The sequence below is a fragment of the Talpa occidentalis genome, unplaced genomic scaffold (assembly GCF_014898055.3).
Source record: "Talpa occidentalis isolate TD23 unplaced genomic scaffold, MPIMG_talOcc4v2.1 talOcc4.16, whole genome shotgun sequence".
Classification (NCBI taxonomy): Eukaryota; Metazoa; Chordata; class Mammalia; order Eulipotyphla; family Talpidae; genus Talpa; species Talpa occidentalis.
The window spans coordinates 44,136,524-44,160,872 of NW_023601653.1; the positions used below are offsets into that span (position 1 = coordinate 44,136,524).

Sequence of the window (24,349 nt, forward strand, 5' to 3'; positions counted from 1 at the left end):
GTGACGCTTAAGTTCCCTTCTCGCGTAGTTGTACATCATGGTGACCAGCAAGGTAGACAGTTTGATCTTTAAGTTGCTTGTTGTAGCGGGGGCAGGATCAGGAGCATACCTGAAGACTGTAGGTATCTGGCAGTGATAGAGAGAAACCATTATGTGCTCGTTTTCCAGACTGCTAGCTAGTGGAAAGCTGTTCTTACAGAGTACCCTCTTAGACTTCTACCTGAGAAACTACTTAGGTGTCTTTAGAATATGGGTAAGTAGTTTAATTAAAATACTGATTTTTAAATGCAAATTTCAGCTGCCTAGCTCCTGAATCAGCTGGCATTAGTGTTCTTTATAATTTCTGTTTTCCTGTTAGCTGCACCAAAGGTATGTCCTTATTAAAGGGCTTGAGGCACAGGATCAGTATCAAAACCCCCCAAAGTCCTATCAGTTTAATAACAATGGGAAACCCTAAAAATGGAAAACTGAGGTGTCAGGGAAGAAGCTCTTGGCTCAGGGGCACTGGCATCCCTCCTCATGGCACTAGATCTGGCCTTAGGGCTCTTGCTCTTGAAGTGGGGGCAGCCATTGTCTTGGGGGAGCCATCAGTGAAGGGCCAAGGACCCTCTTCTGGGGTGTGCCGACATCTGTATGCCCAGGGCTTTGTCTAGCTGGCCAGAGATGGAGGCTAATGGGTTCATAACAGTCAGCCAGCGGTCCCTGGTGGACAGCAGGGTGTGGTCACCTCGGTGCTATACACCTGTGTCTGGCTCAGGTGCTTTTCTTTCTGACAGTTGTAGAGATGAGAGAGCCAGGCTCATGCCTTCTGGTCCAGATGCTCCCATGGCTCCTTGTCTGGTCTAGTCTTACTTGACAGTGACTTTTGGATCCTTTCTGGCCCTTATCTCCCCCCTGCAAGGATCCTAGCCTTCAACCCTAGGGTGCCTCTGAAAGTAGACACTGGGCCCTGGGCCACTACTGCTAACCCTGGAGCCCAGGGCCGGCAATTTCAATTGCTCCCCATCTCCATCTACCAAGGCAGCCACAGGAACCAAGTGTGGAGGTTAGGCAACACCCCCCCCGGCCCTGCTCCTCCAGGACTTGCTCCCGGCCACTGGCTCAGTAAAGCTGAGCTGATCCTATGAGCTAATCTTAGCATTCCTTTTAAACTTAAGTTTATACCTGGATCCTCAAAACTTTTGTTGCTGATCAACTAATTATTTAATATCATTGCATTTGTGAAGATTTGGTTGCCCTTCAGGAATGTGTTCTATGGATTATCACTCAAGGGTTATAAACCAGTACTTAGGCTGCTGCTTCATGTAAGATAGATGCTTTTGAATTCTAAGAAATCAGGAAAGAGGTTCCTTTTGATACCAGTTGAGTCAGTGGCATAGAAGTTAGCATGTATCATCACCTTTACCCAACCTGTGCACACACATCTCCTAAAATATGCACATTGAAACCTGATGTTATTTTTATGGGTTATTGCTATGCAGCTGTTTTTATGATGTGTCCTTATTGCTGCAGATGAGCTAGAATCCAATTATTTTCACTATTTAGACTCAGATATCACATCAACAGGCTTTGCTAGCAATCAAGTTTATCTAAAGAGCAAGTCCCTCCAAACATGAAGTTAACTCTAGTTTTATAATGCTTTGAGGAGAAATTGAGAGTATAAATTCTGATGTATTAGATTTGTCTATATCTTACATTATAAATGTAAGAGATCTGTTACTAATGTTGTACATATATCTCAGTATTCTCAAATGCTTATGTTTGTTTTTAGATTTAATGTTCCACATGATGATAGTTTCAAATGTAAGGAATCTGGAATTAAACATCAGTATCATGTAATGGCTCCAACATTAAATTACCATACAAGTCCTTGGACCTGGTCAAAATGCAGTCAGAAATATATCACTGAATTCCTTGAGTAAGTCTAAATTTATGATGCTGGAATTTTCTTCATTTTATTTTTCCCAATTTTATTAATTTGCCAATTGTGGATATAAGTGTGTGATTTGGGGAGTATAGCTCATAACTTCATATGTGCTTGTGTTATTCTTCTTCTCCATCAGAGTGCAATGTATGTTACTTTATTTATACTTCAACATTTACTACATTATAAAATGTGGTATTTGTATGTTCTTTTAAAGTGCTTCTGTTTGTTTGCTTTTTCATTATCTAAATTTCACATTATAAATTTGATTTGTTTATGACATGATTAACAATCATGTACAAATTTTTCTTTCCTTCTGACTTATTTCATTAAACATAATCCCTTCCAGCTCCACCAATGTTGCAAATGGCATGAGTTTATATTTTTGATGGATGAGTAGTATTCCACTGTGTATATGTAACATATCGTTTTGATCCATTCATGTATTTTTGGACATTTAGGTTGTTTTGATATCTTACTTATTGCAAATAGTGCTGCACTAAACATAGGAGTGCAGGTTTCCTTTTGAATTAATGTTTTTGTGTCCTTTGGGTAGATTCCTAGGACTGGAATTGCTGAGTCCTATGGTAGATCCGTATTTAGTAATTTGAGGAACCTCCATAATGCATTCCCACCAGTTTGCATTCCCACCAGTAGTGTAAGAGGGTTCCTTTTTTCAACATTCTCGCCAACATTTGTTGTTGTCAGCTTTTTTAATGTGGGCCATTCTCTCAGGTATGAGGTAATAGCTCATTTGTGGTTTTGATTTGCATTTACCTATTATAAGTGATATTGAACATTTTTTTATATATCTGTTGGCCATTTGCATTTCCTCTTTGGATAAGTTTCTTTAAGCGCTTCTGCCCATTTTTTGACTGGTAGAATCCCCTCTTTTTCAAAAAAATTATTTATTTATGCATATAAGAGCTGGCGTACAGGCCAGAGATGTGGCGGTGTGTGTGTGTGTATGTGTGAGTGAGAGAGAGAGAGAGTGAGAGAGAGAGAGAGAGAGAGAGAGAATTCACCAGAGACAGACTGGAGAATAGAACAGGCAGATCTACTGAAACACAATGCTGAGGGGAGCAGCGGACGAGACAGGAGAGGTCTGCCTCGCCATGTGGCTTGCTCCCTGGCCTGCTGAGGATGGAACTCTTGCTGCAGAGGCTGTGGACTGCTTCATAGTGCAGTGCTTAACCCCTTGCACACCAGGGAGGCCCCAGAATCCCTTTTTTTTATGAATATTTATATTCATAAATGTGTCACACAATTATGGTCAATAGTGATACTTGCATGGGGACTTGGTTTAAAAGCATGTCACACAGTTGCTGAGCTACACATGATTACATATATCAATAGCTTGGCTCAGTGGCTAGCTGAGGTACTGATGTAAAATACCACTGGGTGTGGTTATTTTGGGGATGGGGTGATGTGATTCTCTCCAAGGGAAATTTCAAAAGTTACCTGTTCATTAGTTTTGGACAGAATTTAATGTGTCTTTAGCCAGTATAGGTTAAAAAAATTATTTTAATTGTAATGGAACAAATTGTTGTTTTTAATTCCATTGGAACTGTTGAACATTTTTACCAAGTTTTCTGTAGACTGGATATTCAACAAACTAGGAGTAACAAATATACATTTCCTCTTGATTTTTACCACTTTTTAAAGTCTTTTAAATACTGCAGATAATATATGCTAGTAGCAGTTTGCAAGATAGATATTACTACTCTCAACTTACAGCTGCAGAGACTTAGATTTAGGGAGATTAAGTAACTTCCTCAGAGCCATGTATTTTGGGAAGTGGTGGAACCGAACTGCAAGTTCCCAGTACTGGCATTCTTGACTGTTTTGCAGTCCTTGAGAAACCTCTTTAAGGTAGAGACAGTACTTCAAAACTTCATTTGTTTTGTTGTTGTTTTCTGAAATGGATTCAAAAATATATTTTTACATTTCAACAATTTGGTCATTATAGCATAGCAAGCTGAAACGAAAGTGTGTAATCAACATGTACACATTTCATAAATTTTATTCTGGTGTTTATTATGTTTATTATTTGTCTTTTTGAAATTGTGATCTTCAAAGCAGCTGTGGAGATCAAATAAGGGCAAGCACGTAAAATATCCTTTAACAACTGTGAGATTTTTGCTGACTTTGATAAGTTGGTTTTAAAATTATGAAAAGATACTGATATTCTCTTTGACAGTGCAGAACTACAGAAAATGTGCTAAGGAATCTTTTTTTTTATTTAAGATTTATTTATTTATGCATACAAGAGCTGGGATACAGGCCAGAGGTGCGGAAGGGTGAGAGGATTCACCAGAGACAGAGTGGGGAACAGAACAGGCAGATTGACCAAAATACACTGCTGAGGGGAGCAGCGGGTGAGTCAGGAGAGGTCTGCTGTGCCATGTGGGTTGCTCCCTGGCTGGCTGGGTATTGAACTAGTGCTGCAGAGGCAGTGGATTGCTTCATAGTGCAGTGCTTAACCCCTTGCACCACCAGGGAAGCCTGTGCTAAGGAATCTTGTACTGAAATCTTGTACTGAAACCCATACGTATTCATGATATTTTATTTTCTGTCATTGGTCAAGTACTGGTCATGGAGAATGCCTCCTTGACAAACCAAATGGAAGAATTTATGATCTTTCTTCACAACTTCCTGGATTAATATATGATGTAAACAAGCAGTGTGAACTGATGTTTGGTCCTGGATCTCAAGTATGTCCCTATTTGGTAAGAAAAATTCTTTTTGTTTGAAAACTACCATAAAGTTGTAGATAGAATGTATTTTAAAATGTCACTGAACAGAGGGTTCAAAACTAAATGTATCTTGAAAGGTTTATGTCTTAGAAAAATTTAGTGTTTATAAGAAAGTTCTTTTTTAAAAAGGGAAAGTAAAATTTATTGAGTGCTTTTTAAATGTTAGGTACTGTGTTTTCTAACTCTTACAAAAATCCTATAAAGTACACTCATTTAGAAAATAAAGTCATGAAAACTGCAAAAATTTTCAAATGTTACTAAAAGTTTAAAGCATTCAACTATTCTTTTTTTTATAATAAATTTTATTTTTATATTCCCCATACAATTGCAACCCCCCCATTCTGACCCCAATCCCTCCCCTCCCGCCACCCACCCCCCAAAAAATGTCTCTGGCTCATAGTTTTTTGTTGATTTTGATTTTCACTTTCTTATAGTTATTCATTTTCCTTGTCCCTTATTTAAGTTTTCTAGATTCCTGCTATGAGTGAGACCATCCGGTATTTTTCTTTTTCTTTTTGGCTTATTTCACTGAGCATGATCCCTTCCAGTGCCATCCATGTTGCTGCAAATTGCATGTGTTTATCTTTTTTGAATGCTGAGTAATATTCCATGGTATATATGTACCACATCTTCTTGATCCAGTCATCTATTTTTGGGCATTTGGGCTGTTTCCAAAGCTTAGCTATTGTAAATAGTGCTGCTATAAACATAGGGGTGCAGGTGTTCTTTGGAATGGATGTTTCTGTGTCCTTTGGGTAAATACCTAGGAGTGGAATTGCTGGATCATATGGAAGCTCTATGTTTAGTAGGTCCAGAAATCTCCACACAGCTCTCCATAGTGGTTGGACCAGTTTGCACTCCCACCAACAGTGCAGAAGAGTTCCTTTTTCTCCACAACCTCGCCAACATTGGTTGTTGCTAGTTTTTTTAATATGTGCCATTCTCACTGGTGTAAGATGGTATCTCATGGTAGTTTTGATTTGCATTTCCCTGATTACAAGTGATGTTGAACATTTTTTCATATGCCTGTTGGCCATTTGCATTTCCTCTTCAGAGAGGTTTCTTTTTAGCTTTTCTGCCCTTTTTTTGACTGGGTGATTTTCTTTGTTGTTGTTGAGTCTCATCAGCTCTTTGCAGATTTTGTGATCAGTCCTTTATCATTAGTGTTGGGTGCAAAAATGTTCTCCCAGTTGGTGGGGTTTCTCTTTGTTTTTGTTATTGTCTCTTTTGCTGTGCAGAAACTCTTTAATTTGATGTAGTCCCAGCTGTTTATCTTTGCCTTCACTATCACTGCTTTGGGTGATGTATCTGTAAAGATGTCTTTGATGTGCAAATCCCGTAGTGTTTCGCCTATATTTCCTTCTATATATTTTATGGTTTCAGGTCTTATGTCTAGTTCTTTAACCATTTTGAGTTGATTTTTGTGTATGGTGTGAGGTAGTGGTCAAGCTTCATTCTTTTGCATGTAGCAACCCAGTTTTCCCAGCTCCATTTATTGAACAAACTTTCTTTGCTCCAATGCATAGTCTTTGCTCCTTTGTCAAAGATTAGTTGACCATAAATCTGTGGGTTTATTTCTGGATTTTGTATTCGATTCCATTGGTCTGTAGGTCTGTTCTTGTTCCAATACCATGCAGTTTTGATGATTATGGCTTTGTAGTATAGTTTGAATTCTGGGAGTGTGATGCCTCCATTCCCTTCTTTCTTTTTTAGGAGAGCTTTGGCAATTTGGGTTTTTTTGTGATTCCATATGAATTTCATCAATAATTGTTCTATTTCTTTGAAGAATGATGTTGAAATTTTGATTGGAATAGCATTGAATCTGTATATTGCTTTTGGTAGGATGGCCATTTTAATAATGTTTATTCTTCCAATCCAGGAGCAGGGGATGTCTTTCCATTTCTTTGTGTCTTCTTCTATTTCTTTTAACAGTGTTTTATAGTTTTCTTTGTATAGGTCCTTTACCTCTTTTGTTAGATTTATTCCCAAATATTTGATTTTTTTTGTTTCAATAATAAAAGGGATGGTTTTTTTGATTACTTCTTCAGATTTATTGTTTGTGTATAGGAAGGCTACTGACTTTTGTGTGTTGATTTTGTATCCTGCCACTTTACTGAACTGATTGATGAGTTGAATTAGTTTTTCTGTGGAGTTTTTGGGGTTCTCTATGTATATTATCATATCATCTGCAAATAGTGATAGTTTGACTTCTTCTTTTCCTATTTGGATTCCTTGGATGTCTTTCTCTTTTCTTATTGCTCTGGCTAGGACTTCCAGTATTATATTGAAAAGCAGTGGTGAGAGTGGGCATCCTTGTCTTGTTCCAGATCTTAATGGAATTGCTTCAGCTTTTCACCATTGAGAATGATACTGGCTGTTGGCTTCTCATAGATGGCCTTTATGCCCAAGAATTTCAAGGGCTTTTATCATGTATGGGTGTTGCACTTTGTCGAAAGCTTTCTCAGCATCTATTGATATTATCATATGGTTTTTATATTTCTTTTTGTTGATGTGTTGGATAACGTTGATTGATTTTCGGATGTTAAACCATCCTTGTGTCCCTGGAATGAATCCTGCTTTGTCGTGGTGAATTATCTTATGGATACATTGTTGGATTCTGATAGCTAAAATTTTGTTGAGGATTTTTGCATCAGTGTTCATTAGGGAGATTGGCCTGTAGTTTTCCTTTTTTGTGTTGTCCTTATTCGGTTTTGGTATTAGTATAATGTTGGCTTCATAGAACGTGTTTGTATTGTCTCTTCCTTCTCAATTTTTTGGAAGAGTTTGTGAAGGATAGGCACCAATTCATCTTTGAATGTTTGGTAGAATTCGTTTGTAAATCCATCAGGTCCTGGGCTTTTGTTTTTGGGGAGGTTTTTCATTACCATTTCAATTTCGCTGCTTGTAATTGGTCTGTTTAGGTGTTCTATTTCTTCTTTATCTAGCTTTGGGTGATTGTAGAGTTGTAGGAATTTGTCCATCTCCTCTAGATTGTTGAACTTGTTTCCATACAACTCTTCATAGTAGTTACTGATTATTCTTTTTATTTCTGCTGTGTCCGTTGTGATTTCTCCTCTTTCATTGATGATCCTGTGTATTTGTGCTTTCTCCCTTTTTCCTTTTTGAGCCTGGCTAGGGGTTTGTCTATTTTATTGATTTTTTTTGAAGAACCAGCTCTTGGTTTCAGTGCTCTTTTGGATTGTTTTTTTAGTTTCAATTTCATTTATTTCTGCTTTGGTTTTTATTATTTCTTTCCTTCTACTGGTTTTGGGGTTTTTTTGTTGTTCTTTTTCTAGATCTTTGAGCTTTGAGATTAGGTTGTTTCTTTGAGTTCTTTCTTGTTTCTTGATGTGAGCTTCTATTGCTATATATTTTCCTCTTATTACTGCTTTTGCTGCATCCCATACATTTAGGATATTGGTGTCCTCCTTGTCATTCAATTCAAAGGATGTTTTTAATTTCCTCTTTGATCTCCTCATTAGTCCAGTGGTCTTCCAGTAGTGTGGTTTTTAGTCTCCATGAGGTAGGAAAGTTCCTTGCCTTCTTTTTATGTTTTATTTCTAGCTTGATGCCTTCATGGTCAGAAAAGATAGTTGGTATGATTTCAATCTTGGTGTATCTGTTGATGTTTGTCTTGTGCCCCAGTATGTGATCGATCCTGGAGAATGATCCGTGTGCGCTTGAGAAAAATGTGTACTCCTTTTTTGGGGGTTTAGTGTTCTATAGATGTCTGTTAAGCCCAAATGCTCTAGATCCTTATTTAGAGCTTTAGTTTCTTTACTTATTTTTTGTCTATCCATTGTTGATAGTGGTGTGTTGAAGTCTCCCACTACATATGTGTTTTCTCTGATGTCTGTTTTCAGAGATGACAACAGTTGTCTGATATATTTTGGTGCTCCTTCGTTTGGTGAGTATATGTTAATTAGTGTTATTTCTTCTTGAAGTATTGTCCCTTTGATCATAATGTAGTGACCGTTGGGATCCCCTTTTATTTTTTTGAGTTTGAAATCTGTTTTATCTGATATAAGTATAGCTGTTCCTGCTTTCTTTTTTGGTCCATTTGCTTGTAGGATTGTTTTCCATCCTTTAACTTTGAGTCTTTTTATCTTTTGTAGCTAAATGTGTTTCCTGGAGACAGCAAAAGGGTGGGTTTTGTTTCTTAATCCAGGCTGCAACTCTGTGTCTTTTTATTGAAGAGTTTAGTCCATTTACATTTAGGGTTAATATTGATATGTTAGCATCTGTATTTGCCATTGTGTTTGTCTTTCCTTTGATTTTATTTATTCTTTTAATATCTTTTTTTTCCTTGCCTTCTTCGTTGTTATTCGTCCCTCTGAGGTTCTGGCTTTAGGATTCCTTGTAGTATTTTTTGGAGTGGGGGTTTATTGGTAATGAATCCATAGTTTCTGTTTGTCTGGAAGGTCCTTATTCTTTCTTCATAGAGGAAGGAAAGCTTTGCGGGATAGAGTATTCTTGGTTGACATCTGTTTTCTTGGAGTCTGTTGACTATGTCCCTCCTCTCTCTCCTTGCCCGTAGTGTTTCTTCAGAGAAGTCTGTTGTCAGCCTGATTGGTTTTCCTTTGAATGTTATTTGTTTCTTCCCTCTTTTCAGCTTCATTATTTTTCCTTGTCCTGGATTCTTGGGAGCTTCACTATTATGTGTCTTGCTGTATTTTTCCTTTCGTCATGGAAGTTTGGTGTTCTTCTTGCTTCTTGTATATCAATTTTCAGCTCCTTCTTCACATTGGGAAGTTCTCTTCATATTCTCCTGGAATATTTTCTCTGTTCCTACATCTCTCTCCTCTCCTTCTGGTATTCCTATAACTCTTATATTTCCTTTCCTCATGGTGTCCGATAGTTCCCGAAGTCTTTCTTCGTTCTTTTTCCTTCGTACTTCTCTTTCCTTTTCTGTTTTGGTTCTTTTATTTCTGTGTCTTCAAGAGAACTTATTCGTTCTTCCATTTCATCTATTCTGCTTTCATTGCTTTTCCCAGAATTCTTTAGTTCTTCCATTAATTCTTTGATCTCCTGCATTTCTTTTACTTCCCTCTTTAGGGACTCAATTTCATTTTTCTGATCATTGATTATTTTTCCCTTATCATTGTTTTCCTTTATGAGTTCTGTCATTTTTTAATCATGGCAATTTTAAATTCTCTTTCTGGAAGGCTCAGAAGTTCTTCCAAGTTACTGTCGTTACAATCTGGGGGCTGGTTTTCTTTTTGTGGTGTGCTTCTTCCCTGAGGAGTTGCTATGTTGCGTGTGGTTCTTCTACTCCCTACTGTCTGTTTTCTAATTTGCCATATGCGTTGGTACACTGTGTTGCTGGGACTAGCCGGCATCTTGGGTGAGCTTCTCTGCTCCCCTCTGGCTCCTCCGGGCGCCATCTGTCAGTTTCAAGCAGTCTTTACTGAAGAAAGGTCCCTGTTCTAAAATGCCGATGTGGGGACACACTCCCCTGTGCTCCTGGTCTGCCCCGGCAGTGGGTTCCCTCTCCCCCTCTGGGCTTGGACTGCAGGCCAGAGGTGTTCTGGTGTGGGCGAACTTCCCCTGCTCACCTCTGGCTCCTGAGGGAGCCTTCTGCAGGCAGTCTTTACTGAAGAAATGTCCCTGTTCTAAAATGGCGATGCGGGACACACTCCCTGCGTGTCCAGTCTCAGGCACACTCTTCTGCGTGCCTGGTCTGCCCCGGCTTTGGGTACTCACTCCCCTGTGGGCTCAGACTACTGGTTGGCAGGGGCCCGGCGTGGGCTAACTTCCCAGCTGGCCACTGGCTCCTCCAGGAACCTCTGCTGGTTTCAAGTCGCTAGGTGGCGCCTGAGATCTCTCCTAGAGCCCTTGGGGAGCTGTTTTTTTTTTTTTTCACCCCGTGCGACAGGAAACAGAGCGGGAATGGTAGGGTAAACCTCAACGGCTTTGGGGTGCTGTGTCTGCCTTGTGCCCCACCATCGTGGAGAACCCACGCCCCGAATTTTGTGCTCCAGATCTCAGTTCCAAAGCCCTCAGGTCCAGGACGTGGGCTGTAGCCCAGTTCAGTGTCCACAGAATGGCGTCTTTTGCACCCCACTCCCGTGCCTGGGTGCCTGGTTCCTGGATACTCAGGGAGGGACTTTCACCTCAGTGAGGGTCTTCGCGTGCGTCTCCCTGCAAGCCTAGGTCGCAGGCACGGGTACCCGGGCAGCCGCGGGGACCTGGGCAGCCGCGATCCCAATCCACGTTTGCTTTTCAACCGCGCTGCTTTTCCGCGCTATCCCGATCCGCGTTTGCTTTTCCAGTGCACAGCTTTTCCGCGCAAGCTTACCGGGCGACCCGGGGCTGTGTGCTGGTCCTGGCCTCCTCCTGGGGGGCGGGGTCTCTGTTTAATGGCGCCCGGAGCTCACCTCCACGGCGAATCCTGCAGGGTTCTCCGCAGCTCTCGTTCACGGGGTGTGGTGGCTACAATAGTTCCTTTCCACTCACAGTCCCGCTTGCTGCGTAGTTCGTTCTTGTTGGTCGTTTTAGTTTGTTTTTTTCCTCCTCTCTGCCGGTCGGAGAACGCCGACTCTATGGGTGGGGGAGGGGAGCGGGGTTCTGCACTTTCCTCCCTTCTGGTCCTCTTTTATGGCAACTTTCTTCTTCGGGTAATTTGCTGGAGTCACCCGTTTATCTTCCGTGTCCCAGTTCTCACTGGGACCTGCCACTTTTCCTCCCTATTAACTTTTTTTAATGGGAGATCTTACTCGCAGCGTCTCCTCTCCACCATGTTGCTCCGCCCTCCCATTCAACTATTCTTTTCAAATAATATTAATATGGGCACAGGGAAGAAAATATAAATGCTTTGATGTACTCCTGTGAATGGCCCTAAGAATCAAATGTGTACTATGTATTTTTTTAAGATTTATTTATTTATGCATTCAAGAACTGGGGTATAGGCCAGAGGTGTGGGGGATGAGAGGATTCACCAGAGACAGAGTGGGGAACAGAACAGGCAGACTGACTAAAATACACTGTTGAGGGGAACAAAGGGCAATACAGGAGAGGTCTGATGCACCATGTGGGTCACCTCCCTGGCTGGGATTGAACTTGTGCTGCAGTGGCTGCAGATAGCTTCACGCATGCTGTATTTTAATGTATATAGATTTGAATCCAAAGATATAAAATTCGGGGCCAATTGTTTAGACTTATTAAGGTTGTTTTACTCTATGACTTATTTTCAGAAATTTTCACAAGTTAGAAACTTTAAATTTTTATCGAAATAGCTGATTTAACTTGTTTGCTAAATCTGTAACCATGATTTTGTTTTATTTGGGCATAGATTTAAGGTTGAGTTTGAATAAATGTCATCATTTTGGTGGATCCCTGTCCTGCTTTCCCAAACAGAGTAGTTACTCTCTTTTCTCCATTCCTGGACAAAAATTTGCCATTTGCTTACTACAGCTCCAGACTGTAAATATCCTTAGGAATACAGCTTCATTCATTCTTTTAATTAAAGGTATATTCCCAGTGTTAAGGATTTACCATATAATCAGTGCCACAAAATAAAAACTACTGAATGTTGAATGAATGAATGTTACTAAACAGTAAGCAAAGTGATGTAAAAACCACAGTGACTATCACTGTTAAAATCTTAAATTTATAGGGCCTCCCTGGTGACACAGGGGTTAAGTTTCAATGCTGTCAGTCTATTGCCATCCACTTCAGTCAGGGTTCAATTTCCCAGTAAGGGAGCTGACCCACATGGCACTGCAGACCTCTCCTGTCTCATCCGCTGCTCCCCTCAGCAGTATATTTCAGTAGTATGCCTGTTCTGCTCTCCACTCTGTCTCCGGTGAATCCTCTTACCCCACACCTCTAGCTGATACCCCAGTTCTTGTATTCATACATAAATAAAAACAAATCTTTAAAAATATTAAATTTATTATCCCACATTTTAATAAGCCTTTAGACATTTAGTATAGTGGAAGATTTGCTTTAACTGTTTGTTATATAAGATGCATTTCTTTCCTATCTGATTTAGATTCTAAATAAACTCTCAATTTAAATTCAGAGAAAGGAAAGCATTACTGACTTACAGTTCCTGTGTGACTCAGTGGATTTTCAGTTCAGAAACCTTTGTTCAGAAGTTGAAAGTCTGCATTATATCCACAAAAGAGGAAGCCAGTGTACATTATGCAGTTTTTTATGCACATTATTCATACTGCTGGATCAAAAGGGGCTTTTGGAAACTTTGCAAGTAACATTAAACAACAAAAAGCCCTTTAGAAAACTGTCTTGAAAAGAATAAAAAAGGTCTCACATAATTTTGAATATTTCCACTCTTGATTTCTCTCTCATTGCTTAATGTAGCATAGATATCCCAAAGTTTTTCAGAATGAAAGCTTGCTGTTTTATGTGTTTAGAAGAAAATTGATAACTCAAACTTTGTAAAGATTTGTACTTATTATTTCCAGCTTTGTTCGGGAAACCATATATCGGCTCAACTTAGGAGCCTGTCATTATATAGAGTTGGTCTGGTGCTTGTAACATGGTTTTCACTCCTGCCCAACACCTTTTGTCACTCCGCAGAAGCAGTGCAGGCGTCTCTGGTGCACGAGCGCGGAGGGCGTCCACAAGGGCTGTCGCACTCAGCACATGCCTCTGGCAGATGGAACCAGCTGTGGTCCTGGGATGGTAGGTTTCCTCCAAGGGTGAGTCTGGTATCGAGACAATCCGAGGATGGAATGGCTCCACGTTTCATCACTCTTCAAAACTCACTGTCAGCTGGTGTCCTGCCAGTTGAATTAATGTGATCGCCCTGTTTGTTTGAATGGTACATTGTCAAGTGAAATACATTTTTAACTTTACCCCCCTTTTCAAGATCAAGCAGATGAAGATTACAGTTCTCTCTAGTTATTAGACAACTAACTATATGGATGTATAGTAACCTAAGTACATAATAAATAGTCTCGTCATTAAAAATGAGTATAGACCTAGAATTTCTAATATTTCAGTAAAAAACCCAAATTCAAGAATATTACCATTGCCTGCATTTCCTCTCCTAAAATTTAGGCAATCATAATTGAAAGTTTATCGCTACAATAAACTGCCTGCTGTACTATATCTTTATAATTCTAACACCAGTCATGGATTCTCCTAAATTTGCCAGTATGATAGTGAGAGGTGGAGTTCACTATGATAATGAAACATGCAGTAAGGCTGAAGTCAGATGTACTTGGTGCCCCAGGGTAAAGTCATCTTCTTTTGTCCTTGGTGGCTAGTACTATCAGCACTTCCTAACTTGCATCTCTTAGATGCCTCTGAACTACAGCATTGTCAAGGAAGCCTGCCTATTTTGTTAACTTCACATTAGCTAACATCAGTTCACTGACCGAATTTGTATCTTTCCACCTGTTGCTCCATTGAAATATTTGTACCCGCTACTGGTTTTCTCTTGAATCACTTTTCTATAAAAATCACATCTGAATTGATTTATTTGGATATCTGCAATTTTTGCAGTAACTGAAATACTCATCAAAATGGTCTAGAACTCATGATACTTTTTTTTAATTTTAGCATCAAAATTCTAGTGGCCTTCAGTTTATAGATTTAAGATCAAACTGAATTTTAAAATTTATTCTTTAATTTTTAAAAGTTTCTCTTTATGAAAATAACAATTAATAAAAGAATAGATTTTTTCTCACTTCTTATTACCAATAGTGACTGATTTTTTTTTTTTTTTTTTTTTTTTTTGTGGTGGTAGGGGAGTTTTGTGGTGGTAGGCATTTGTGAGAGTTATGTGAGAATGAGCAGAAAAAAATCTTTTAGAGTTTGAGTCCTGGGCTGCTGATATTAGGTAGTCTTGCTCCAAAATAGTCACCTGATTGAATTCTCAGGTTAGGCCTTAACCCTTGCCTTAGAAAATTTTCAAATAATTATATGCCATGGATGCGATGATTGCATGTAGCTAAAATAATGATTGCTGTATTTACAGTTATCAAGAGACATACTATTAATAACTAATTCATTGAACATAACTGATTCAGTTTGAGCATAAACATGAGGTTTTCAATGGGATATTATTCAGCCTTAAAAGAAAGGAAATTTTGACACATGTTACAACATGTGTGGACCCTGAAGGAGTTTATGTTAAGTGAAATTAGTCTCAAAAATGTGAAGATTGTATGACTTCAATTATGATACATCTAGAGTACATGAATTCATAGAAAGAAAAAGTAGAATGGTGTTTTGAGAAGAAGGGAGAGTAGGAGCTGTTTAATGGGTATAGAGTCTCAGTTTGGGAAAATTAAGCAAGTTCTGTGAAAAGATGGTGTAATGATTGCACAATAATGTGATTGCACTTAATGTCACCAAGCAATAACCTTAAAAATAGGTGATAATAAATTTTATATAATGTATATTTTACCACAGTTCAAAATCAACTGTAAGATCATTTTTAATTGTTAAGGTTTATAAACAAAAATTTCCTTGGTCAGAATCCTATAAGCTTCTGAATGGTTTATTCTTCATTTTTGTGCTCATTTCTGAGACAGATTCTGGATAGGTCGACAGGGAGCTATATTTGGTCTAAAAGACCCTAGAAATGAGCATTTTGGGGGTACCTGTTTTCGGATGTCCCCTCCCTGCAGGAGAGAGCTGTCTGTTTTCTTACTGCTAAATAAACTCTAAAACTCACTCCTCGCAGCCCATGTCCTCAATTTTTGTGGAATGGGGACAAGTACTCGCCACCATGTGCCATCTCCTCACAGACTGACAGCGAGTAGTTCATAGACCAGCATCAGTGCATGAACCACGTTTCTCTTGGCTTTAATGTAGAGGAGACAGGAGTGGTGATGAGGCAGGATTGATGAGAGAATCCTTGGGGTGATATTTTGAGTAGTGAGCATATCAAGTACATGGGTGGGGGGGGGTTGCAGTTGCAAGGGCCATGGATTTTTTCAGTTACTGATAACTGAGAAGGAGGAGTACTAGGCACAAATGCTCTTGGGCAGATAGAAGGGGTATTGGGAAGTTGTGGGCAGATTTTCCTTTAAGTTCCCATTTTCTTGATGAAAGTAAGGAACAAAGTGTCTGTGGCACTTTGGATGAGATGGAGTAGAAAGTTAACAAAGTGAGTGGGAGAGTGACATTTCACATAAATGGGAACATGGCTATATGCTCTATTAATATAATATATAACATATTTGTAATTAATATAATATATAATATAATGCTCTATTAATGGAGTTTTTATTTGCTTGTTTTAAAAAATAATTTTCATTTTACTATCTTAGTTTTCCCCATAGGTTTTCCCTCTACCACTAAGACTAGATCTTAACAGCAAATCTAACTTTTTATTTTTATTTTTTATTATTTTATTTTATATAATTCTTACATCATTTTTCATTTTTGCACAATGTATGGGAAATATAACCAAAATGAAAATGCATACATTGTGCAAAAATTCCCACCCCACTTATTTTGATCCTAACCGCCCCACCTCTCCAGTAGTATGTCTCTGGTCTATAGTTGCTTGGTGATTTTAATTTTCTCTTTATTATAATTAGTCTTTTTCCTGGTCCCTTATTTAGGTTTTCTAAATTCCTACTATGAGTGAGACCATCTGGTATTTTTCTTTTTCTCTCTGGCTTATTTCAGTGAGCGTGATCCCTTCCAGCTCCATCCATGTTGCTGTAAATTGCATGAGTTTATCTTTTTTGATTGCTGAATAATATTCCATTGTGTATATGTACCACATCTTCTTGATCCAGTAGTCTATTTTTGTGCATTTGGGTTGTTTCCATAGTTTAGCTATTGTAAATAGTGCTGCTTTAAACATAGGGATGCAGGTGCCCTTTTGAATTAATGTTTCTGTGTCCTTTGGGTAAATACCTAGGAGTGGAATTGCTGGATCATATGGAAGCTCTATCTTTAGTAGGTTGAGAAATCTCCACACAGCTTTCCATAGTGGTTGGACCATTTTGCACTCCCACCAGCAGTGCAGGAGAGTTCCTTTTTCTCCACATCCTTGCCAACATTTGTTGTTGGTAGTTCTTTTAATATGTTCCATTCTCACTGGTGTGAGATGGTATCTCATTGTAGTTTTGATTTGCATTTCCCTGATTACAAGTGATGTTGAACATTTTTTCATATGCCTATTAACCATTTGCATTTCCTCTTTAGAGAAGTTTCTTTTTAGCTCTTCTGCCCATTTTTGATTGGATTATTTACTTTGAATGAAAGAGCTTCTGTACAGCAAAAGAGACAATAATCAAAACAAAGAGAAACCCCACTGACTGGGAGAACATTTTTGTACACAACACTAATGATAAAGGACTGATCACAAAAAGCTATAAAGAGCTGATGAGACTCAGCAAATCTAACTTTTTAAATGTCATAGATCTTGTATTTACTCAGTAGATACTCAGAAAATGTTCATAAAGTGGCATCAGATGTGATCATATTCTGGAATTAATAGCATTTTGCTTTAAATTCTGCATATCTTGTTCTAATGATCATTATGTTGCTATTATTCTTACTGTGATGTTTCATTTCCATGCACAAGAGTCATTTCTCCTGTGCTGGTTTTTGCAGCATTGCCACCACGGTCTGTGTGTCAACAAGGAGATGGAAACACGCCCTGTGGATGGAGAATGGGGGCCATGGGGACCTTACAGCTCTTGTTCCAGAACGTGTGGAGGTGGAATCAAAAGTACAACCAGGCTCTGTAATCGTCCCAAGTATGTCTTTTTTTTTTTTAATATAACTGTAAGTTAAGATTATAGCAAGTCACCAGAAAGTAAACATTAGTTTTATTCTTGTCTCTAAGTTTTCCCATCTTGTGTTAAAATGCTTGTCTCCTAGGCATATGTGAATTTCTCCAGCTGGGTCACCGTGCCTGCAATTTTGTTTCTTTGTCTCCTCCTTTTAACTTGGTGGCTAGTGAAGGAGAGGGGGGATGCTGAAATGCAAAGACCCTCGATGACAGTCTTATTGTGCAGGGTGGACATTCCATGTGTAAAAATGTCTGCTGTGTCTCCTTCCCTTGCTCCCCAGAGCCCATACTCTCCACTGTTCACAGATTCCACACTCCAGGGTCCAGTCTCTTTGCCACCTTCACTGTGGTACATGCAGGTCTCTCCCTCTGACTCCTAGGAGCAAAAGGGTAGGGGCTTCCCCCATCTGCACCACTGCAGCCACATTCTTTGTGACTAATCATACAGTTCTAGCACCCATGTGGGTATAGATTTTTATTCCTTCCCCACTAAAAAAATTCCCCTGCAATGGCTGTGATCCACACCATTCATGCTTGTCCCATTTTTTTCCCCCAGTTGTCTGGCTTGGCCAGTGCCCTGGCTATGGCCTTCTTACTTTCTTCCTGTTTTTTCCCATAGCAAGCCACCAACCTTAGATTAAAATATCCATGGGTCTGTCCCTCATCACCAGTCATGACCTGCTGAAATTTGCTGTAAGCAAAATTTAATGTGTTCCTGTTGTAATTAGTGGAGATGTTCATCAGAACCTCACAATTCCACCATGCTATAGGTGGAGCCTGGAAGTCTTCGTCTTTAAAAAATGCTGACACAAATAGTTTTTCCGAAAATAATGAGATGGATGACAGTGAAACTCTATATATTTTGATAATCCCTGATATAAAGAGATGGATGATACAATTAGTAATGAAACTCTTTAAACTGCCAGGAAGGATATATATCACAAAGGTGCACAAAGATTTTTTTTTTTTTTATGTAACATGGTGTTATCTCCCTCTGTTTTCTGCTTTGGCTCAAGTAGTATTTCTTTTTGTTCTCTAGAAAATGAAGAAACCATTTTTTGAAGTTTTAAAACAAATCCCCATCATCACTTAATTCTTTGCTAGTCTAATCATGACTAAAATATTATTTCACTCTGTAGGCCGCCTTGTCCACCCTAAGATGGATACTTTCGCATTTGTTAGTCTTAGATTAGTTAAAATATCCTGTTACATTTGTTAAAAACAAAACAAACAAAAAGAAAACATTAGTGGGACATCAGTAGTTACCAGATCCTGGAAGAGAATGGAGTAGATTTGGAAGTAAATGGCAGAAAAATATTGTACTGATGTGCTTCAAAATGTAATGAATTTGACTAGGCCAAGAAACGGAGGAAAGTTCTGTGTGGGCCGCAGGATGAAATTTCGGTCATGTAACACTGATTCATGTCCAAAAGGCAAGCAAGACTTTCGTGAGAAGCAGTGCTCTGACTTTGATGGCGAACATTTCAACATCAGTGGCCTTTCCCCTAATGTGAGGTGGCTCCCCAAGTACAGTGGCAGTAAGTGCTCCAAATATTACATTTATTGTAAGACTTTTTTGAGACCTAGGAAAGCACAGCCATTCATTGTACAAACAATGTTTGACGTGTTGTTACAGTTGCCATAAAAGATCGCTGTAAACTCTACTGTCGGGTTGCTGGAACCACTAACTTCTACCAGTTGAAGGATAGGGTTGCCGATGGTACTCCTTGTGGGACTGAAACCAATGACATCTGTGTTCAAGGCCTGTGTCGGGTAACTAAATGTATTATACTTAAAGTGACTTTGAGAATGATATTTTGTCTCTTTATTCAAATATTCCTTCTATTACTTCAGAATGTATTCTTTTAAAAAAAATTTGTGTGGGGTGGGAGAGAAGAATTGGGGTGTAGGCCAGATGTTTGGGGGTGAGAGGACTCCCCAGAAACAGAGTGGAGAGCGGAACAGGTGAATGGACTGAAATACACTGCTGAGGGGAGCAGCAGGCTAGACAGGAGAGGTCTGTTAAACCCTTTGTGGGTCAGCTCCCTGGCCGGGGATCGAACTCAGGCCATAGTGATAGTGCTGAGACTCATCCCCTAAGCCACCAGGGAGACCCAAGAATGTGTTCTTGTGAATCCCAGTGCAGCAGCCTTTGGTGTTGTGCTCATACTGTCTACAGGGTGGCCTTAGGAGACTTGTAACTAGGCAGTTCTCTGTCATTAAGAGTGATTCAGGGGCCTCCCCGGTGGCATAGCGGTTGAACGCTGGGCTGCGAAGCTGCCCGCAGCTCCTACAGCACCGGTTCGATCCCCAGCTGCCGGCCGAGGGTCCCACATGGCTCGCAGACCTCTCCTGCCCGCCTGCTGCTCCCCTCAGCAGTGTACTTCGTCAGTCTGCCTGTTGTACTCTCCGCTCTGGCTCTGGTGAATTCTCTTACCCTCCCGCGCTTCTGACTGTACCCAGTGCTTGTATAAATAAATAAATAAATCTTTAAAAAAGAAAAAAAAAGAGTGGCTCAGGAAGCATTAAGGTAAGTTTGCTGATTTTGTTTTGCCTTTGGTACTCAAAATCAAGCTGAGTGAGGAGGTCAACTCCCTAAGAAAGAGAAATAATAGGACAGAAGGGCTAGAAAGTCTTTTTAGTATTTTGAATGTGAACTTTTTTCCCTCTGTGTTAAAAGTGGTGTTCCCCACCATTATTCCCCCTTCCTGCCTTGTCTTTTACTTCCTGTGCACATTCAAGTAACATTTACTGAGTACCTGTTGGATGTCAGATACCTTTCTAGTCACCTGGTTGAAAGAATGCAACAGAGCCCCTGCCTCACAGGCAGTCGCAGATTTGTTAGGGTAGATGTGTTAGCAGTCAGATTGCAGAGCTCTGAGGTCATGCAGAAAGTGGCACGAGACACGATTTTATGTGGCCATGGCAAAGCATTCCGAGAATGCCCATGGATGGTATGAAGCTTGAAGTAGTTGAGGATGAGTAGGTTTTAGAAAGGTGAGGAAGGAAGGAAGGGGCCAAGGATGGAGCTGATTGTTCTTATATTTACTTTTTTCTGAAATCCTCGGAGCTCCCTGGAAGGATTTGGAGTTGAGCAATATTTGTGATTCTGAAGATCCTAACAATGTGCTGGATTAGAAGATTGGCTATAGATGGGCCATTTAGTAGTATGCTTTGTGAAAATAGATGAGACTCTGAATTAAAGCACTTTCTTTTGCAGATGGCAGTCTTAAAAATGCTTGGTGAGTATGAGAGTAGGATAGTGAATGCTATATGAAGAATACAAATTGAGCTTTATGAATTCACTCTTTTGGTTAAGGTGAAACTTAAAAGGACCCTACAGTTCTTTCTATAATCCTCTATTACCAGTTACTTAGGTGATTAAAGGGCCTTACACCCAAAGCATTACTGAGAATTAAAAAAAAAAAAAAGCATACACATTGGAAATCATGTAAGTACTCAGAAAAAGGGTACTTGGTGACCTGAAAAACCTATATTTTACCTAAATTAACAGCCAAATGACATACACAATGAAAAAATATGAAGATTATCAGGATTTATAGATGTATGCTATATGGAGAAAATAACTGGATAAAATTTTTATTTTGAAAATAATTGCGTTATGTAGAATAAATTTTTTTTTTTTTAAATATTAAATTTTATTTTTATATTCCCCCATACAATTGCAAACGCCCATTCTGACACCAATCCTTCCCCTCCCGCCCCCCACCCCCCAAAAAGTGTCTCTGGTTCATAGTTTTTTGTTGATTTTGATTTTCACTTTCTTATATTCATTTTCCTGGTCCCTTATTTAAGTTTTCTAGATTCCTGCTATGAGTGAGACCATCCGGTATTTTCTTTTTTCTTTTTGGCTTATTTCGCTGAGCATGATCCCTTCCAGTGCCATCCATGTTGCTGCAAATTGCATGTGTTTATCTTTTTTGAATGCTGAGTAATATTCCATGGTATATATGTACCACATCTTCTTGATCCAGTCATCTATTTTTGGGCATTTGGGCTGTTTCCAAAGCTTAGCTATTGTAAACAGTGCTGCTATAAACATAGGAGTGCAGGTGCTCTTTGGAATTGATGTTTCTGTGTCCTTTGGGTAAATACCTAGGAGTGGAATTGCTGGATCATATGGAAGCTCTATGTTTAGTAGGTCCAGAAATCTCCACACAGCTCTCCATAGTGGTTGGACCAGTTTGCACTCCCACCAACAGTGCAGAAGAGTTCCTTTTTCTCCACATCCTCGCCAACATTTGTTGTTGCTAGTTTTTTTAATATGTGCCATTCTCACTGGTGTGAGATGGTATCTCATGGTAGTTTTGATTTGCATTTCCTGATTACAAGTGATGTTGAACATTTTTTCATATGTCTGTTGGCCATTTGCATTTCCTCTTCAGAGAAGTTTCTTTTTAGCTCTTCTGCCCATTTTTTGACTGGATTATTTTCTTTGTTGTTGCTGAGTCTTATCAGCTCTTTGCAGATTTTTGTGATCAGTCCTTTATCATTAGTGTTGGGTGCAAAAATGTTCTCCCAGTTGGTGGGGTTTCTCTTTGTTTTTGTTATTGTCTCTTTTGCTGTGCAGAAGCTCTTTAATTTGATGTAGTCCCAGCTGTTTATCTTTCTCTTCACTATCACTGCTTTGGGTGATGTGTCTGTAAAGATGTCTTTGATGTGCAAATCCGTAGTTGTTTCGCCTATATTTCCTTCTATGTATTTTATGGTTTCAGGTCTTATTCTAGTTCTTTAATCCCTTTGAGTTGATTTTGTGTATGGTGTGAGGTAGTGGTCAAGCTTCATTCTTTTGCATGTAGCGACCCAGTTTTCCCAGCACCATTTATTGAACAAACTTTCTTTGCTCCAATGCATAGTCTTTGCTCCTTTGTCAAAGATTAGTTGACCATAAATCTGTGGGTTTATTTCTGGATTTTCTATTCGATTCCATTGGTCTGTATGTCTGTTCTTGTTCCAATACCATGCAGTTTGATGATTATGGCTTTGTAGTATAGTTTGAAGTCTGGGAGTCTGATGCCCCATTTCCTTCTTTTTTTTTCAGTAGAGCTTTGGCTATTCGGGGTTTTTGGTGATTCCATATGAATTTCATCAATAATTGTTCTATTTCTTTGAAGAATGCCATTGAGATTTTGATTGGAATAGCATTGAATCTGTATATTGCTTTTGGTAGGATGGCCATTTTAATAATGTTTATTCTTCCAATCCATGAGCAGGGGATGTCTTTCCATTTCTTTGTGTCTTCTTCTATTTCTTTTAACAGTGTTTTATAGTTTTCTTTGTATAGGTCCTTTACCTCTTTTGTTAGATTTATTCCCAAATATTTGATTTTTTTTTGTTTCGATAATAAAAGGGGTGGTTTTTTTGATTTCTTCTTCTTCAGATTTATTGTTTGTGTATAGGAAGGCTACTGACTTTTGCGTGTTGATTTTGTATCCTGCCACTTTACTGAATTGATTGATGAGTTGAATTAGTTTTTCTGTGGAGATTTGGGGGTCTCTATGTATATTATCATATCATCTGCAAATAGTGATAGTTGACTTCTTCTTTTCCTATTTGGATTCCTTGGATGTCTTTCTCTTGTCTTATTGCTCTGGCTAGGACTTCCAGTATTATATTGAAGAGCAGTGGTGAGAGTGGACATCCTTGTCTTGTTCCAGATCTTAATGGAATTGCTTTCAGCTTTTCACCATTGAGAATGATACTGGCTGTTGGCTTGTCATAGATGGCCTTTATGATGTTGAGGTATGTTCCTTGTATCCCAAGAATTTCAAGGGCTTTTATCATGAATGGGTGTTTGCACTTTGTCGAAAGCTTTCTCAGCATCTATTGATATTATCATATGGTTTTTATATTTCTTTCTGTTGATGTGTTGGATAACGTTGATTGATTTTCGGATGTTAAACCATCCTTGTGCCCCTGGAATGAATCCAACTTGGTCGTGGTGAATTATCTTATGGATACATTGTTGGATTCTGATAGCTAAAATTTTATGAGGATTTTTGCATCAGTGTTCATTAGGGAGATTGGCCTATAGTTTTCCTTTTTTGTGTTGTCCTTATTCGGTTTTGGTATTAGTGTAATGTTGGCTTCATAGAACGTGTTTGGTATTGTCCCTTCCTTCTCAATTTTTTGGAAGAGTTTGTGAAGGATAGGCAATAATTCGTCTCTGAATGTTTGGTAGAATTCATTTGTAAATCCATCAGGTCCTGGGCTTTTGTTTTTGGGGAGGTTTTTCAATTACCATTTCAATTTCGCTGCTTGTAATTGGTCTGTTTAGGTGTTCTATTTCTTCTTTATCTAGCTTTGGGTGATTGTAGAGTTGTAGGAATTTGTCCATCTCCTCTAGATTGTTGAACTTGTTTCCATATAACTGTTCATAGTAGTTACTGATTATTCTTTTGATTTCTGCTGTGTCCGTTGTGATTTCTCCTCTTTCATTTATGATTCTGTGTATTTGTGCTTTCTCCCTTTTTCCTTTGTGAGCCTGGCTAGGGTTTGTCTATTTTATTTATTTTTTCAAAGAACCAGCTCTTGGTTTCATTGATCTTTTGGATTGTTTTTTGAGTTTCAATTTCATTTATTCTGCTTTGGTTTTTATTATTTCTTTTCTCTAAGGTTCTGGGGTTTTTTGTTGTTCTTTTTCTAGATCTTTGAGCTTCGAGATTAGGTTGTTTCTTTGAGTTCTTTCTTGTTTTTTGATGTGAGCTTCTATTGCTCTATATTTTCCTCTTATTGCTGCTTTTGCTGCATCCCATACATTTAGGATATTGGTGTCCTCCTTGTAATTCAATTCAAAGAATTTTTTAATTTCTTCTTTGATCTCCTCGTTAGTCCAGTGGTCTTCCAGTAGTGTGGCTTTTAATCTCCATGAGGTAGGATAGTTCCTTGCCTTCTTTTTATGATTTATTTCTAGTTTGATGC

The 24,349-nt window shown here is 38.9% G+C and overlaps 1 protein-coding gene across 3 annotated transcripts in view; it reads left to right on the top strand.

Moving 5' to 3' along the window:
• ADAMTS20 (ADAM metallopeptidase with thrombospondin type 1 motif 20) overlaps positions 1-24,349 on the top strand; it is a 185,399-nt gene that overhangs the window by 59,297 nt on the left and 101,753 nt on the right. For all 3 annotated transcript variants that reach the window (XM_037514122.2, XM_054696288.1, XM_037514123.2), the window contains 6 exons: positions 1,772-1,918; positions 4,512-4,653; positions 13,222-13,326; positions 17,227-17,372; positions 18,764-18,945; positions 19,044-19,180. In XM_037514122.2, the coding sequence (XP_037370019.1) occupies positions 1,772-1,918; positions 4,512-4,653; positions 13,222-13,326; positions 17,227-17,372; positions 18,764-18,945; positions 19,044-19,180 (859 nt within the window). The remainder of the gene's footprint in view (positions 1-1,771; positions 1,919-4,511; positions 4,654-13,221; positions 13,327-17,226; positions 17,373-18,763; positions 18,946-19,043; positions 19,181-24,349) is intronic.